Source organism: Pyrus communis, chromosome 15 (genome assembly GCF_041283825.1).
Source record: "Pyrus communis isolate YQ-2024b chromosome 15, ASM4128382v1, whole genome shotgun sequence".
Lineage (NCBI taxonomy): Eukaryota > Viridiplantae > Streptophyta > Magnoliopsida > Rosales > Rosaceae > Pyrus > Pyrus communis.
Window position 1 is genome coordinate 8215435 of NC_142579.1, and position 16142 is coordinate 8231576.

At 38.7% G+C, this 16142-nt stretch overlaps 2 protein-coding genes and 1 pseudogene across 3 annotated transcripts; 2 read left to right on the top strand and 1 right to left on the bottom strand.

The window, feature by feature from the left end:
- Positions 1 to 209: 209 nt before the first annotated feature.
- On the top strand, positions 210 to 2261 carry LOC137718599 (uncharacterized). The gene is made up of 2 exons (XM_068458152.2): positions 210 to 1204; positions 1291 to 2261. Exons 1-2 carry the CDS (start codon positions 848 to 850, stop codon positions 1909 to 1911), a joined length of 978 nt encoding a protein of 325 aa, XP_068314253.2. The 5' UTR covers positions 210 to 847; the 3' UTR covers positions 1912 to 2261.
- A 4404-nt stretch (positions 2262 to 6665) lies between these two features.
- LOC137746983 (serine hydroxymethyltransferase 7-like) lies at positions 6666 to 11479 on the bottom strand. Its single transcript, XM_068486988.2, has 4 exons — positions 10254 to 11479; positions 8265 to 8670; positions 7391 to 7492; positions 6666 to 7045 (listed from the first exon to the last, which is right to left on the bottom strand). The coding sequence occupies exons 1-4, from the start codon at positions 11202 to 11204 to the stop codon at positions 6825 to 6827; spliced, it is 1680 nt and encodes a 559-aa protein (XP_068343089.2). The 5' UTR covers positions 11205 to 11479; the 3' UTR covers positions 6666 to 6824.
- Positions 11480 to 12891: 1412 nt separating this feature from the next.
- Positions 12892 to 14733, top strand: LOC148690484 (uncharacterized; annotated as a pseudogene). Its single transcript, XR_015956121.1, has 3 exons — positions 12892 to 13113; positions 14131 to 14451; positions 14576 to 14733. The product of XR_015956121.1 is annotated as an uncharacterized LOC148690484 (transcript).
- The last annotated feature ends 1409 nt before the right edge of the window (positions 14734 to 16142 follow it).

The window sequence follows — 16142 nt, forward strand, 5'->3', positions numbered from 1 at the left end:
AGAGAAAAAAGTCGGTCAATCCAGTCAAACACTTTGCAAACCAAGAACCTCAAATCCAAAAATAAAAATGATACACAATTCCAACTAAAATTTTGTAAACATACCCACTTGCATTTGCACCTCTCTCTCGCCATCTCTCTCTAGCCATTTTTTCTCCCCACCCCCCACCCTACATGTATAAAAATTGATCATGGGCAATTGGGCATGCTGCTTTAAATAAGTGGGAGAAATGAAAGGCAGAAAGCAAGAAATTGGAAGGGAGCTGGCTCATGAAAACTTCATGCTCTGTTTCTGTTTCTTGTATAAGTATACCTCTCCTCTGCTAATTAGCCAATGACCCAAAACTCCTCTCTCTCTCTCTCTCTCTCTCTCTCTCTCTCTCTCTCTCTCTCTCTCTAGCTTCTCTCTCTGAACTAAGAAGACGCACACGCAGATACAGATAGTTTCTTTTTTGGGTATTTTTGGAGGCTTCTATTTTGTTTTGTTTTATAAATCTTATGTCTTTATAATTATTTTCCACACATCCCTTCATCCCATCCCATTAAACAATGAAAATGGCATATTACCATTCATCATTTTCCCTCTATAGGAAACACCCATCATTGCTCCCAACAGTCGTTTTCAACCTTAGAAACCTGAGCTTCTTCTTCTTCTACTTGTAAAGCTATTCCCTCCTTAGAATCCCATTCCTCTCTCTCTCTCTCTCTCTCTCTCCCCTCCTTCTTCTTCCTCTCATCATTTAAATACCACCCTCTGTTTTTTAAACCCACACAAAATTTCAAGCTTTCAAACACAAGCAAAACAAAAGAAATTTGAAAAGAAATTGAAAAGGAGAGGAAGATTAAAAATGGATCCTTCATCTACCAACTCTGTCAATGGCTTCTACTCGTTTCTGACTCGAGGGATCGACGATCTCGAAAGGGTTTTTCTTTCCAACAACTTTATGTCAATCCAATTCCTCCAAAGGGCTCTTTCCCTTCTTCGATCTTTCCACTCCCAGCTGACCCTTCTCGTCCAGAAGCTCCATTTGCCCGTCGGAGACAAGTGGCTCGACGAGTACATGGACGAAAGCTCCAAGCTTTGGGAAGCCTGCCATGTCCTCAAGTCCGCCGTCTCCGCCATGGAGAATTACCACACTTCCGGCCTCAACATCACCTCCACCCTCGACTCCCACCGCCATCTCACTCCCCAGCTCTCTCGCCAGGTGGGTTATTCAATTCGATCACAAATTCACAATCTTTAACTTGCTTAATACGTTTGACTGATTCGTTGTGGCATTTCATCAAACAGGTGGTGCGCGCGATTTCTGGGTGTCGGCGACAGGCGTTCGGATTGGAGGAAGAGAACAGGGGGCTGATGGAGACGAGAATCCAGCCGCTGTCGCTCAAATTCGACGAAAGCGTCTCCATCGAATCGAAGCTCAATGGATTTAATGGGTTCAGGGGAGTCCTGTACGCAATGAGGAACGTGAGCTCGCTGCTGCTAATTATCCTGCTGTACGGACTGGTGTTCTGCTGGCCGGAGGAGGAGTCGAGCTTCTGCAGGGGAGGGTACAACGAGGGGTGCGTGATCTTCGGATCGTCGTTCATGGTATCGACGGCGAGGCTGCAGCAGAGGGTTGCGGCGGAGATCAGGCAGATCAGGGAGAGGCCGGGGGTTCTGATGTGGGAGTTCAGGAGGTCGAAGGCGGCGATGGAGGAGCTGAGGGGGGATCTCGAGAGGAGGGGGCCACAGGGAGTGGTGGAGTGGGAGGAGGAGGGCGGCGGGATTAGGGAGGGAGTGGACAACTTGAGAGAGTGTTTTGGGGTGTTGAGATCCGGTGCGGAGAATATTGTGAACCAACTTGATGATTTCTTTGATGAAATTGTTGAGGGGAGGAAGAAGCTTTTGGACTTTTGCGGTCATAGGTAAAAGTAAATAACTAAAAAAAATTACAGAGTAGAGGAGTTAATTAGTAGGGTTTTGTTGTACCTTTTTAACCCTCCTTCTTACTTATGTTTGTATTTTTAAAGTTCTTTTTTTTTTCTTTTTTTTTTTTTTTTTTTTTTTTTTTAGACTTTTCACTTTCTCTCGAGTGTCTTCTTCTCTCTTGTTCTAATAGTTAATAGTTATTCGTCTATAATCAAGTTTGAATTCTCGTTCGTGTAATCTAAGATTTGATGTAGCATAGACTCATCAACAAGTAGTTACCAGTTACCATGGTTGTATTCATGAAGAGTTTTTATTTTTAAACCACACCAATAAAGTCTTATTTCACTAAATAGATCAGCTAAATACATAGGTGAATGCTGTTGCGGTTTTATGCCAAATATTTCATTAGCTCAAATACTCCTATCTTTTCTTAAGAGAAGTGTTATTAGTACTTCAAAAATCTCATTTTACACTCCTCACAATTGTATTTTTCTTTCTAAATATAAAAAGTTTAGAGTGTAAAATGAGATTTTTGAAGTGCCAATAACAGTTCTCTTTCTTAAAATCTCTTTTCAAGTCTTCCTAGGTCCTCTATCTCTTTCACACTTAGCCTCTGTTTCATAACGCATTTTAGCCAGAGTATATGTGGGTTTTCGTTTCCCATGTACAAACCACCTTAACCGATTTTCTCTCATCTTATCTTCAATTGTGGCCACTCCTATTTTACCTCGGATATCCTCATTCATAATCCTATACTTTTTGTGTGCCCACACATCCAACGAAGCATTCTAGTTTTCGCTACACTCATTTTGTGCACGTGTTGATGCTTAACCGCTCAACATTTTGTGTCATAAAACATTGATGGCCTTATTGTCGTCTTATAAATTTTCCCTTGAGTTTTAGTGTCATACAACAATTGCACAGCACACCAAATGCACTCTTCAACATCACCCATCCAGCTTGTATTCTATGGTTGAGATCTTCATCTAATTCTCCGTTCTTTTGCAAGATTGATCTAAGATAACAAAAACGTCCATTCTTTAGTACTTCCTGATCTCCAATCCTTACTGTTATCTTATGTGGACCCTCATTATCGTTGAACAAGCACTCCATATACTCTGTCTTTGACCTACTTAGGCAAAGACCTTTAGATTCCAACATTTCCCACCAAAGGTTAATTTCGCATTTACTCTCTCCTGCATTTCATCTATCAACACTATATCATTTGGGAAAAGCATACACCAAAGGATATCATATTGAATAAGTCATGTCACATCCCGACCCGGGCTCCACCACATCCAGGGCTCGACTCCACCGTAGCACGATATTGTCCGCTTTGGCCCCCGACCACGTCTTCACGGTTTTGTTTCTGGAAACTCACAGGAGAACTTCCCAGTGGGTCACCCATCCTGAGATTGCTCTCGCGCAAACTTACTTAACTTCGGAGTTCCGATGGAACTCGAAGCCAATGAGCTACTAAAAGGCCTCGTGCTATATAGAGGTGGGCATGTACATATAAGGCATAGAGGATCCTCTCCTCTAGGCGATGTAGGATCTAACAATCCACCCCCCTTAGGGGCCCGACGCCCTCGTCGGCACACTTCCGACAAATGATTGGCTCTGATACTAAATTGTCACATCCTGACCCGAGCTCCACCACATCCCGAGCTCGACTTCGCCGTAGCACGATATTGTCCGCTTTGGGCCTCGACCACGCCATCACGATTTTGTTTTTGGGAACTCACATGAGAACTTCCTAGTGGGCCACCCATCTTGGGATTGCTCTCGCGAACTCGCTTAACTTCGGAGTTCCGATGGAACCCGAAGCCAGTGAACTCCCAAAAAGGCCTTGTGCTATATAGAGGTGGGCATGTACATATTAGGCATAGAGGATCATCTACCCTGGGCGATGTGGGATCTAACAAGTGATGTTAACTCATCTATTACCAATGCAAAAAAGTTAAGGACTTAAATATGAGTCTTGGTGCAACCTTATTGTTATGGGAAAACTTTCAGTTTTTCCTTCATAAGTTCTTACTGTAGTCCTTATTCCATCATACATATCATTTATTGTTGGAACATATGTTACTCGTACTCCTTTATTCTCTAGAATCCTTCAAAGAATTTCTATTGGCACCCTATCATATGCTTTTTCCAGATCTGTAAAGACCATCTAAGACTCATGTTTTTTGCCTTAGTTATGGCCCATTAACTTAATACTAGAGTTAAAATTAAAAGAAAATTGCAATTCTAGGTTGAGAAGACCTAGTGGAAAATCCAATTTGAGGACTAGTTTTCAAGCAGGTGCAAGATCTTACAAGTTGATTAAAAAAACGAAAAGAAGAAGAAAAATGGGGTTAACAAAGATAGGAAAACGAATGGAAAGGGAGATTCTTGTTATACTATTTTTACACTTTGTTTTTGGGGGGGGGGGGGGGGGGGGGGGGGTGGTGGTGGGTGCGTGAGTCCCTGAGTTGAGTTGTTATAGTAAATGAGTCATGATTCCTGGCTTTGCTTTTATGTCAAGAAACCCACCTTTTCATCTTGGGAGGAAGGTTTTGTATGATTCTTCGCTTCCCCTTGAAAGCAATGGTCTTGATCTTCATCAAACCTTCTCCCCACATCACCCTCTCTGTTCCTTCCGACTTATTTTTCTCGTCAATCACGTAATAAGAGCTATAGACATATAATTATATGAAACCGACCACACTTACGAATCTGTCTTCCCTCGTTTAGGCATTTCTCTTCTTCTCCCTTCTTTAGGTTTTTGATAAAATATTAGTCACGTAATAGTTTAATCACTCCTCATAGCCATAAAAAAAATTCAATTATTGATCAGTCATTTATCGATAGGCAAAACAATATTTCTTCGGTAATCTGAGAAAAACAGTGATAATTGACTCTAAGAAATTAAACGGTTGACTGTAAAAAATAGAACCGTGAAGATTGTTTAAAAACTCAGAATACTTGGTTGTCTAGACTACTGAAGACAAAGTAGCAGAGATAAACATATCAATAAACCCGTCATCACTTATGTAAGATTTTCTCTTACTGTAACGCAGATAAGTTTGTTCTTTCTTCCCCTTGTTTGGGGGGTTTTGGATTTGGAAATATTATTAAAATATGGAGGGGGAGAAACTTGAGGGTCACTTTCTTTGCTTGTCAACCGTATCTCATGCTTTTTGTCCCATGCCGGAAATTCATGCCTTGCCTCCTTCCAAGGGGATCCATAGCAGCGTCCAACGTAAACAAAACTGTCCAAGTTCCAATATTGAAATAATTTTAGAGGTTTTCTTGACTTTGTCCTAGTCAACATACAACTAATATAATATTTCAAATCAAAGAACTAAAAGAATACTTATTATTTTAATAAATTAAAAATCATAATATCAGGAAAAATAAAAAAGAAAAAAACCAGCTTAAAGAAGCACTTTTGGCAGAAGCAGCAACAGCAGAAAGCAGAAGTGGCAGCTCTTTGAGTTTCTCTGACCCAACAAAACTGTATCGTCCTTAAAGCAGCAAACAACGGCTTAAAATTCATAACCACCCCAAAAAAAAAAAAAGGATGAGGATCCCATCCGGATCCAAATAGTGAGGATCCTAGGGATCTTCACATTCTAATCATTCATGGTATATCATACGGTCAGTTTTCGTCAGGTACTATTTATGTTTAATTTTAAATAATAAAATTCAAATGATTTCTAACCGTATGATATACGATGAACGGCTAGAATATGAAGATTTTTAGAATCTCCACCATTTGGATCCGGATGGATCCTCATCCATAAAAAACCCACACCATCAATTATTATGATTCCTTTTTTTAAAAAATAAAATAAAATAAGGAAAAAGGGAAAAAGAAAAGTGCAGCTTGACAGGTTTTTGAGTTTCTTTGACAGAGGAGGTATCATATAAAATCTGCAGAAATGTTCAATAAGTTCCGACAAATGCAGTCTCTGGCTGCCTCTGCTGCATTCAAGAGTGAATGCACTTGAGTTTTTTGTTGCATCAACTGCTGCAATTGCTAAGGCTCCGTTTGGTTCTCGGAATAAGGCTATTCGGGGATGAGAATTGAAGACTTCATTTCTTGCGTTTTGCACACTTCCTTTCTCAAGCCTTTAAACCGAGAAACAAACGGTCCCTAAAGGATGGATAGCGTCTTGAACCAATGATAGAAAGTCCTATATTGATCTCGAACACCACTAGTCATTCCAAGTTGGATTGAAAAGTTCTTTTTAGCAGAGCAACTCACATAAAACAGATTCATCGTCACCGTTGTTTTCTATTCCAAAATACATTGCCACGTGAAAAAACCTACACATAACAATAAATTATTATACTAAATCGTCATACATTTCATTCCTTCTTTGTCATCTCCAGAAGAATTGCCAACTAGATGAATGTACGAACGGTTAACACAAGAAAAGCAGGGTCTACAAGTGAAATTGACAACCACCCAAAGGAAGCCTGTCTGGATGACAGATGGGCAAAAGTACCAGGTACAACTCTATTGAATGCAGTTTCAATAATTACGGCTTTATCTACAATCCAGATCCACAACATCATAGGCTAGAGAAAGGGAGGAGAGAGACAGCAACCAAGCTCAATAAATTTGGTTAATTACACCTTCACCAAAAGAAACAAAATATAACCACATGGCATTACGGTTTACTAGTATTCTTTTTTATTTGTAAATGAAAAGTTTTATGTTCAATTTTCGACAAAAACGAATTTAAACCAAATTATTACTATCGTTTGTTCAAAAGAAGTAAAATGTTAAATCATTTATTTTCTATAATTTATACAAATCAGAAAGAAAAAGCGAGGGCGGGAATGTCAATATCGTATCCTTCTCCTCTAATTTACAAGAGATTAATGGAGGCAAAGAAATAAGAAATGAAGATGTTCAAATGTCAGTCATATCCTGGCATTTCAAACTGGGATGCAAATGTTTCGACCCGATTTCTGAGCTCGACAATATCTTTGTTGTTGTGGAGACCTTTGATAAAATCTTTCTGGAGTTTTCCATATTCCCTCTGTATACAAACAGTGATCTGGGCAGCCCTCAGAAGAAAATCTGCGATCGTTTCGAAATCGGATTCCACACAACCTCTGGTAGTCATAGCAGGAGTACCTGCAAAGACCAACAAAGAAAGGCAAGCTTAGTTTCCGTTATAATACAATGACCTGAGAGTGAATGTACTTTGAAAAAGAAAACCGTTGAACAAAGCTGCGTCGCGGAATTATTCCACCACGAAATTTTAAAAAGAATCAGAATAGAAAGAAAGAAAAAATGAAAGGAGATTTGGACTAATGAAATTTAATAGTTACATCCGCGTACAGTTAAACCTCTATAAATTAATCTATTGGGTATTAAATTATCGAGGTTCCACCGTGTGAATGAATTCAAGCAGAAAGTACCCTAGTTTGCAGCTTTCAGAATATTGAAGATCAAGTTCAAATGCCAAAGACAACTTACCGATTCTCACTCCCCCAGGAGAAAAAGCACCATTATCACCAAATATAGCAGTTTTATTGAGAGTAATGTGGCACATCTCACAAACCTTTTCATAATTCCTCCCTGTATCAATAAGAATGTGAACAGGAAAGGGATTAGATACTGAAGTGCTGAATTAGAAATTGAAATTCCATATTACGGTAAGTCTAAGGAAACAAAAAGAAAGTAAACGAGGGAAGCGGATATAGCGAAACAATTCCAAACTTGGTTATGTGCAGATGTATGCTTTTGCCTGTAAAATTGGAACACAGATACATGCTCGTATGAATGATGCTTATTAAACTACTGAAAACATAAGACCTCCAACTACAACACACTTGGGAGTACACCTTTGCTCCTTCTGAAGCTATCACTTATGAACATCAGATTTGTACAGCAAATCAGGGGAAGACCGTCCCCCTCAAAAACTTCAAAAACTAATATAGTCAAGGGTCTCAGGGCACAATTGTTTAAAGCAGTGATTGACAAATTGTAACTTCGCCTAATCATTTAGCAACCTTGACCACCAGAACCCAACCTGGCAGCTCTGGTCACTTGGTGTTTTCTTTCTTTTTTAACATTGCAAATAACCAAAATATCACTACTAACGAAAAGACGTTTCCGTTGACATTAAAGTTAATCAGCTTCTGTTGACGTATAAAAGCTATCATGTATTTCTATTGCCAAATGAATTGGGCTATAAACTTAAATGTTGGCCTAATTACAAATTGATTAGACATGGGTCTAAAATCATCGTGAAACTCAACAGGTAAACAGTACAGTTACTCTAAATGTTCATGTACATATAATTTTACAATCAGATCTGTGAAAATTAGGATGGTAAATATTATACTACCTGTTAAACCAAGAGCGGTCAGATCCCAAAGCAACAAGTGATTGTCGGTGCCCCCAGTTACCAATTTGCATTTTCTTCTTAACAAGGCATTAGCTAAGGCCTGTGCATTCTTCTTCACCTGTTGCATGTATGCTTTATATTCTGGAGTAGCTACTTGTTTTAAGGCTATGGCAAGAGCAGCAATATGGTTGTTGTGTGGCCCTCCTTGTAGTGATGGGAAAACAGCAAAGTTTATCTTTTCCTCAAAATCATAATGGTTACTACCATCCGCATTAGTATGATGCATGCCTTGCTTCCTTAATTTTGGGCCTTTTCTGTAAAAAATAATGCCTCCCCTTGGACCCCGAAGACTTTTGTGAGTTGTTGACGTGACAATATCACAATAATCAAAAGGACTTGCACATTCCTGCAATAAAGAATTGCAAATAAGTAAGAACTAAGAACGCATTTGGCATATTTCTTTTCACAATTATTATGAGTCCAATAGATTAATATATAGCTAGAATGTCAGCTCATTATCGTTCACATGGAAAAGGGAGCTTCTAAATAAACATGAACAACGCACTTTAATTCTTTTGTATCTCTGGGGAATTGAACACCTTACATGTTACAACTTGTGTACAAGCTCATGGAAGAAAAGACTAGTCAAATATACAAAATTACACCAAGTTCCAAATAGCCAAATAATGTTATTTGATGATTCTTAAGCACGAAAAAGATACTGCATACAAAAGGACGTCTTGCGTGGCCTAACATATGTACTACAAATCAATGATTGAAGGCTTAAAAAAATTAAAAAGAGATCCTTCATCCCTCCGAAGAGATTAGCAATATCACAATATGTCAAAATATCAGCTAGAACACTCATGAAATATGAATATTTAATAACACAAGATAATCTCACACTGGAATGAAGAAGACTTCACATACACAAGAAACAACAAGATGAAGAAAGCAGAAGAGTATACAAATGAGACACTGGAACTAAGAGCATGGTAGATATGACTTTGGAAAATCAGGAAGCCCATATATATCGGTTAGATCTAGGGTACTTGATTTTTCCAAAGTCTCCATCATGTTATAAAATTGTGAAGGGAGTGGAAAAACTTTTTCGCATTCAAATCTAATCTTTCGATGAGTACCCTCTCACATTACAGCTTACAAGATTTATACTTAGAAACAAAAATCTATCACTCGTAACAAAAACCAGCAATTCTTTAGTGTACAAGAAAATAAGCCCAAAGAACACTTTAATGGAACATGGCAAATCTAAAACCAATTTGAATTAGCTTATTGGAATTGATTGGGTAACTAATAAAAGTCAAGGTACATTGATGGTAGTGGTGAATGATTTTTCAATTTGAGGTGATTAGACATAAAGGAAACTTGTCCCTACCAATCCTAACACTTTGGGAAGATAGGAATGGATAAGTTTCCTTAATGTGTAATCCGTTTCCTACCTTTTAAGTTAGACACTATTATTTCATTTCCTCCTTGAACTTTCCTTGAATATAGTGGGTTATCCAATCCAATCCAATTCTAGACACCCAACAAGTCTATACACTTAAGTTAATGCATTTGCATCTGATATCATTTATGAAAAACCGTTCAACAGAATTTCTTATTGATGAAACAGTTCAAATAGCATTTAGTAGCGGCCAAATAGGACATGATATGATATCTTCATGGCTCAGTTAATTGTTTTCCCTTTTTTTGTTTCGTCGATAAAAACGAAGGAATGTTTTAATTACTGTTACTCCTAGTTAAACACATTTTCGGCCTATTTTTTAACATTAATACTATGTATGGTTTTCTCTATTGCCAAGTAGTAAATGAACTGCGAAACAATCGCTCTCTCCTACAACAAACAGCCTACAACTTGCGAACTAGCTCTCAAGCAACAATAACAGCATCGATCATTAACAGAATAGGTAACAAATTCAGCAGCTAAACAAAGTAAAACAAAAGTTGGGATGTCAAATTTCAAACCTTAGCTGCCGTAAGACCGCTGATATGAGCCATGTCACACATCAACACAGCTCCACATTTATCCGCAATCTGCCTAAACCTGGCATAATCCCACTCCCGAGGGTATGAACTCCCACCGCAAATAAGTATCTTGGGGCGATAATCAACCGCCTTCTCCTCAATCTTATCATAATCAATGTACCCTGTTTGTGGGTTCACCTTATAAGGCAGACTCTCAAAGAAAATCGAGGCAGCCGAGACCTTCTTCCCACTAGGGGTATAATACCCATGACTCATGTGCCCTCCAGAAGGAGAATCCAACCCCATAATCCGATCATTCGGGAGCAAAAGCCCAGTGTAGACTGCGAAATTTGCAGAGGTACACGAGTAAGGCTGGACATTGACACCCCATTTATCCGAATCGAGACCGAAAGCCGCCAATGCCCGTTCACAACAAAGCAATTCAATCTGATCAATGTGCTGATTGCCCGTGTAGTATCTTGCTCCGGGAAAACCCTCGGAGTACTTGTTCGTCAAGTGGCTGCCCAGAGCTTCCATCACAGCCCTGCAAACGAAATTCTCGGAAGCTATCAATTCAATGCCTTTGTACTGGCGATGCCTCTCCTTCTCCATAATTTCATGGATCTCCGGATCCGAAACCGCGAGCGGTTGGTTCCCCCAAGAGCGGACCGCCGCTCGCCTCGCCTCGAGCCCACCGGACTCAACCGCCAAACATTTGGCCGGGTTCGCTCCGAACCCAGACCCGTCCCTCGGCCTCTTCGGGCAAATCGAGTGCCCCAATAGGTTAAATTTCTCGTCTCCGTCGCGATCGTCCCCGTTCTCGGCCCTAATTTTCTCTTCGTTCTGATCGAGCAGCTGGAGCGGGACGGATTGGACTGAATTCGACGACGTCGTATTGTGATGGGAGTTAAACCCGAGAAATAAACCAGGCTGAGCCTCCGTGTAAACCATCAGCACCAAAATTTGTCAAATTTTGAAAAACCAGGGGCTAAAATTTAAAAACCAAAATGTCGAGGGTCTCGAAAGAGAATATGGATGTTTTGTTGCACAAGCAACAACAGTAGCAGCGACAACAGCGGAAGAATGACGATCGTGCAGCAGTCTCCGGTGAAGAGGCAGAGTTTTCCATGCACAAACCCTAAAAGTCGCCGGAGATTGGTAGCGAGTTCCGGTGAGAAGAGAGAGAGATACGAGAGAATTGGGCCATTTGCGTATATATTGGAAATGGTGGGTGAGAGATGACGGGGGGATGAACCTGGACAGGTTCGGGGTTAACCGGCGACCGGGAGTAGGCGGTAGCGTTGGGTTTGGTTTCGGTAATGAAAAGTGAAAGCAAGTAGTGGGACAGGGACTTGTGGACGTTTGGTCCACCAGGACGGGATGACGCCCAGATTCGGTAGAAGAGATTTGGCGGGCTTTGCCGCGTCTGCCACGCTAGTGGGGCCCACACTTACCAGTTGTGATGCTGTGACGCGAGAAGATTTTAGTGATCTTAAAAATGTAGAAAAATTGAAGGGTGGATGGAGGTATTCTTTATTGTGGAGTGATCAGAACCGTCCAACTGTCGGAGGTGATAAAGTGGGAGCGTCGTATAACCGCAAAGATTAGAGAAAGCGATGGTTTTCGTGCCTTCAACACGAGTTAACATTATGATGACATCCGGATAGCATGTGAAATTCTTTTTTTTTTTTTTTTTTTTTGGATAGCATGTGAAAGTTGCTACAACTTTTATGAATAATACATACATTAAAAAAATGTGTTCACCAAAAAACCAACATATCGTCTTATTTTTGGCTATGTTCATCGTGCTTTTTATAACATCTCACTTTATTGTAGTCTTATCACTTTATTAACGTAATTTCGTAATCATAAAAGTGATATTCTATTTTGTTTTATCTTATTTTTTATTTTGTATCGCATTTTACTTATTTCGTTAAGTGAGTTAAGAAAAGTGTTAGCGAAGCTAACGTGACATGAACTTTTTGGTCATTTCAACCATGAATACAAGGATAGGTTATATAAAGAGAATTGTTATTAGCACTCCAAACTTTTTATAATTTGAAAGAAAAATACAGTTGTGAAGAGTGTAGAATGAGATTTTTGGAGTGCTAATAACAGTTCCCTATATAAATTGTAAATTTAATTAGCAAGCTTTAATAGATAGGGGGACGGGAGCAAAATATGCATTGAACTTAAAGAAAATGTGGTTTACCCAATTGTAGTGCGCCACCTGGGAGAAGATTTCGTCCACCAAGTGGGAGAGTGCGACCCCTAAGCAATTGGAGGTTCTTGCCGAGGTCCATGGTAACCAATTAGGTTTATGACGAAACCTAAAAATCGATCACTGATCTTGTATAATAAAAAAAAAATTTAATTCCATTAAATTTTAATATAAAATGAAAAGTTTAATTTTGTAAATTTCCACTCACGTTATCTGTTTGTCAACAAGTTTGAAGTTGAATTTGAAGGTCGACTTGTGAAATTGGGTTGGGCCTTTCTACCAAGCAAAGTGGACCAAAAACGATAAGAAAGCTAACCAACTCAAGCCAACCCAATAAATATCTTGTTTGATTAAATTGGGCTTGCAACCGTGATCTCATCAGCCCAAAACCGAAATTCTATATATTTTTTTGATCGCAGCTTTCTTCCTCCTCCTCCTCCTCCTCCTCCGACGTTTCCTTGTTGCTGCAGTTGGAATTCACACGACAACCTGCTCATCCAAATCAAATTCACCACCCATATTCTTCCACATCGTTCTAAACCCAAAACCCAGATCGCTGTTGCTCATCCAAAACCCACACAGCCGCCGCCATCACCACTTCATCCACCACCACGTTTTACAAATTCCTCTTGACTGAAGGTAAGCGAAAATTGCCTTCTTCATCTCCTCAAGTAAATTGGATTATCTATTAATCTCCCCCTATTTTTTTTTTTTTTTTTTTGGTTTCAAATTTATATCGATTGCTAGGATTTTGGGTAATTTTCATATTATTTTGGGAGTTTGCCCACTTGAGGTAGAGCTTTTGTAGACAGATATTGGCTCTCTGGGCAAAGTTCTTGCCTTTCCAAAATGTTGAGGAGGTCATTGAAACTAAACTAATTGATTCAGTTAAAAACAAAAAATTATAATCTTTTAAACCATTATTTGATCATTTTGGCATTTGAATTTGAATTGGTATTGATTTTTTTTCACAAATTTTGGAACGACGAGATGAGATGGGCCGTAGTTTGGCATATTGCTGTGGTCTTGAATGATATTTTGTTTGGCATATTGCTGTGATCGGATCCTGGTTGCTTTTCATATGAATATTATTATATCTTCAGGTCATATCTTATGCGATTAGTCATGTTTGTACTTTAGTACACGGTATGAGTTAGTGAACATAATGGCAGGAAGAAGACTATGGTGATCCTTTTTAGGTGGAACATGTTAATTTGCAGTCTTCTGTGAACATTAACTGTATTTGCTGTGTTCTGTGAAGATTATTTGTGTTGCTATTCTCTCTCTGCAGATTTTGTTTGTATGAAAGTCTGTCCTTTTAGTCGTTGATATCTGCTTTTTTGGTTGTACATAGAACTCTTAACGTAGAGTCAGTAAAATGCAGGTGCAAACTGAACGGACTAATCATTGTGGGAAACTTTTGGAAATGTATATAACTGTAACTTAGAAATCTCCCCTTTGGATTGCACATATGCTCTTGATGTAAAGCACATAGAATTTAAATTTAACTTAAAAGACTTATTTTACCATGTTGGTTTAGTTGTTCTGTTAATTTTTTAAATATTTAGATGAATGTATTGATTTGTGGTTTTATGGGATTTTTAGAAGTAAAATACATAGTATTGTGTATAGAGATATATGTGTTTGTGAATGCAGTTAAGCCGCTGCTAGCTTTTGAGTATCAATTCATTATTATGTGCTGTTATCGGAACTGTCTCTTTTTTTTCGGAAATGATTCGTAATTGCTGTAAACTACGAATTTAAACCCACAGCGGAGCACAGACACTTTTTCTTGTTTAACCTAAAGTCAAAACCCGGTACACAAAACCAAAACCAAAAGGCATTGGAAACTTGTTGAGCTCATCAAAGGAGTATTGTCTTCTTCGGATATGTCTCTTTCCTACTGGGACTACCTCAGCCTCCTCCTCCTCCGTCCTCTTTTTGCCATCATCGTCGTCTTCTCATTTATCTCAGTCGGTAATTACTGCTCCTCTGGATTTCCCAATTTTTAATTTCAACTTGTTCGGGAATTTTGATGGTAATTGAATGTGAATTGAGAATTTGGATCGGTGACAACTCTTGTACATGATCGAATTTTCAGGTTGGTGGCTGGCGTGGAAGCTGGTTTTGGTTCACGTTCCTCTGGTTCAAGAGATTTTCGGGTTGCGAAAAAAGCCAGTCCAGCCCAAACCCCCGACTCGTCGCTTTTCTAAATTTTACAACACCATTGAAGCCCACAATTGAGCTTCTAAATGGTAAAAAAAATTATTTTACCTTTTGTTTTTATACCCTTCTTTTGTTTTTGTTTTTTTTATTTATAATTTCTGCTTCTGCAAGTCCAAAAATTGATGTCGGATAACTTTTGTGCTAGAAACATGAATGGTTGGGTATAAGGGAGAATAAAAATCAGATGTAAGTAAGGATTTGAGTATAATCTGTGTTGTGCGGCGGTTTAATCTGGTACTAGTCATATGTTGTTGCTAACTAATGCGTCATATGTTTTTTGCTTTGCATTCAAACCAAGAACATTTGGAAAAGATGATTTTTTCAAAACACATTGGGCAGCATTGTCTTTGATGAATTTGTCCACAAGGGATTGAAGTGTCAAAAGTCCAATTTCATAAATTCATCATAGTTTTAAATACAGTGTCATTGAATGCTTCTTGCAATAAATAGGGATATCAGATATGTGACTCAAGAAATCTAATCAGGGGATCTGATCGTATTGCAGACTCGGTAGTTTCCTGTGTATTTGGAGGGCAAGCGACTGCGAACACCAAAGTTTGTTTCTTTGATGCAACAAACAAATTGTCATTGGAAATTCAGGTACTTGAACGCCAGGAGATTACGTTGTGTATATATAGATTTTATTTGATCTCTTCGTTCTGTGATGCAAGAAGTTTGTGAATTACATGTAATTTTCCAGAAATCCAAGATGTATAGAGTTTGCTTCAATTTAATTTAAGTGCTGTCACACTAAACTATCAAGTAATTATCAATATTTCCTTCCAATATGGGATATCTTAAAACTTTTGAAGCAAAGGAAGCCATCAATGTGGTATTTTACTTTTGTCCAAATCCAATAGTTTCCTCAAGTCAAAAGGATGGCAAAATATTTGGGAAATTAGCTGTTATAGAAAGGTTACAAACACTACTCGCCCAAATAGAAATATTGACATGAACTACATGAATACGAATGAAATGGTATTGAAAGGGTGAAATGTCTAAAACAACCCAAATAGATACACTATTGATATGGTGTAGATTTCATAGATAAGAGTATTGATACGATGTCGATAATGTGTGTGTATTCATAATTTTGTCTATAACACCAATAGATTGTTTATATGGGTTGTTATAATTATCGATGTCTTGGATATATCGTCTATATGTTGGCAATATTGTTCAATACTGCCGTCCACATTGTTGCGTATCACCAAAAGTGCTCCCAATCACAAGTAGAACGATTCACAAAGCACCAAGGACGAAGCTAGGAAATTTTTTCCCCATTGGGTTGTATCCGTAACCTACAGCCTGTCAAATTGCCTCCTGATGTTATTTCCACATATGCGACTAGAATATACTTGTGAGAAGTGCATGATGAGTTTTTAGAGTGCTAATAACAACGTCAAAATAATGTTGTTATTATAAAACTCGACAATACGAAG

Bases quoted from the DNA above. Each gene is read 5' to 3' on its own strand.
- LOC137718599 (XM_068458152.2), top strand. From the start codon at position 848: ATGGATCCTTCATCTACCAACTCTGTCAATGGCTTCTACTCGTTTCTG. The intron at 1,205-1,290 runs GTGGGTTATTCA...TTCATCAAACAG, and splicing joins CTCCCCAGCTCTCTCGCCAG to GTGGTGCGCGCGATTTCTGG.
- LOC137746983 (XM_068486988.2), bottom strand. From the start codon at position 11,204: ATGGTTTACACGGAGGCTCAGCCTGGTTTATTTCTCGGGTTTAACTCC. The intron at 8,671-10,253 runs GTTTGAAATTTG...TCTTTATTGCAG, and splicing joins GCGGTCTTACGGCAGCTAAG to GAATGTGCAAGTCCTTTTGA. The intron at 7,046-7,390 runs GTAAGTTGTCTT...TGGTCTTTGCAG, and splicing joins TCCTGGGGGAGTGAGAATCG to GTACTCCTGCTATGACTACC.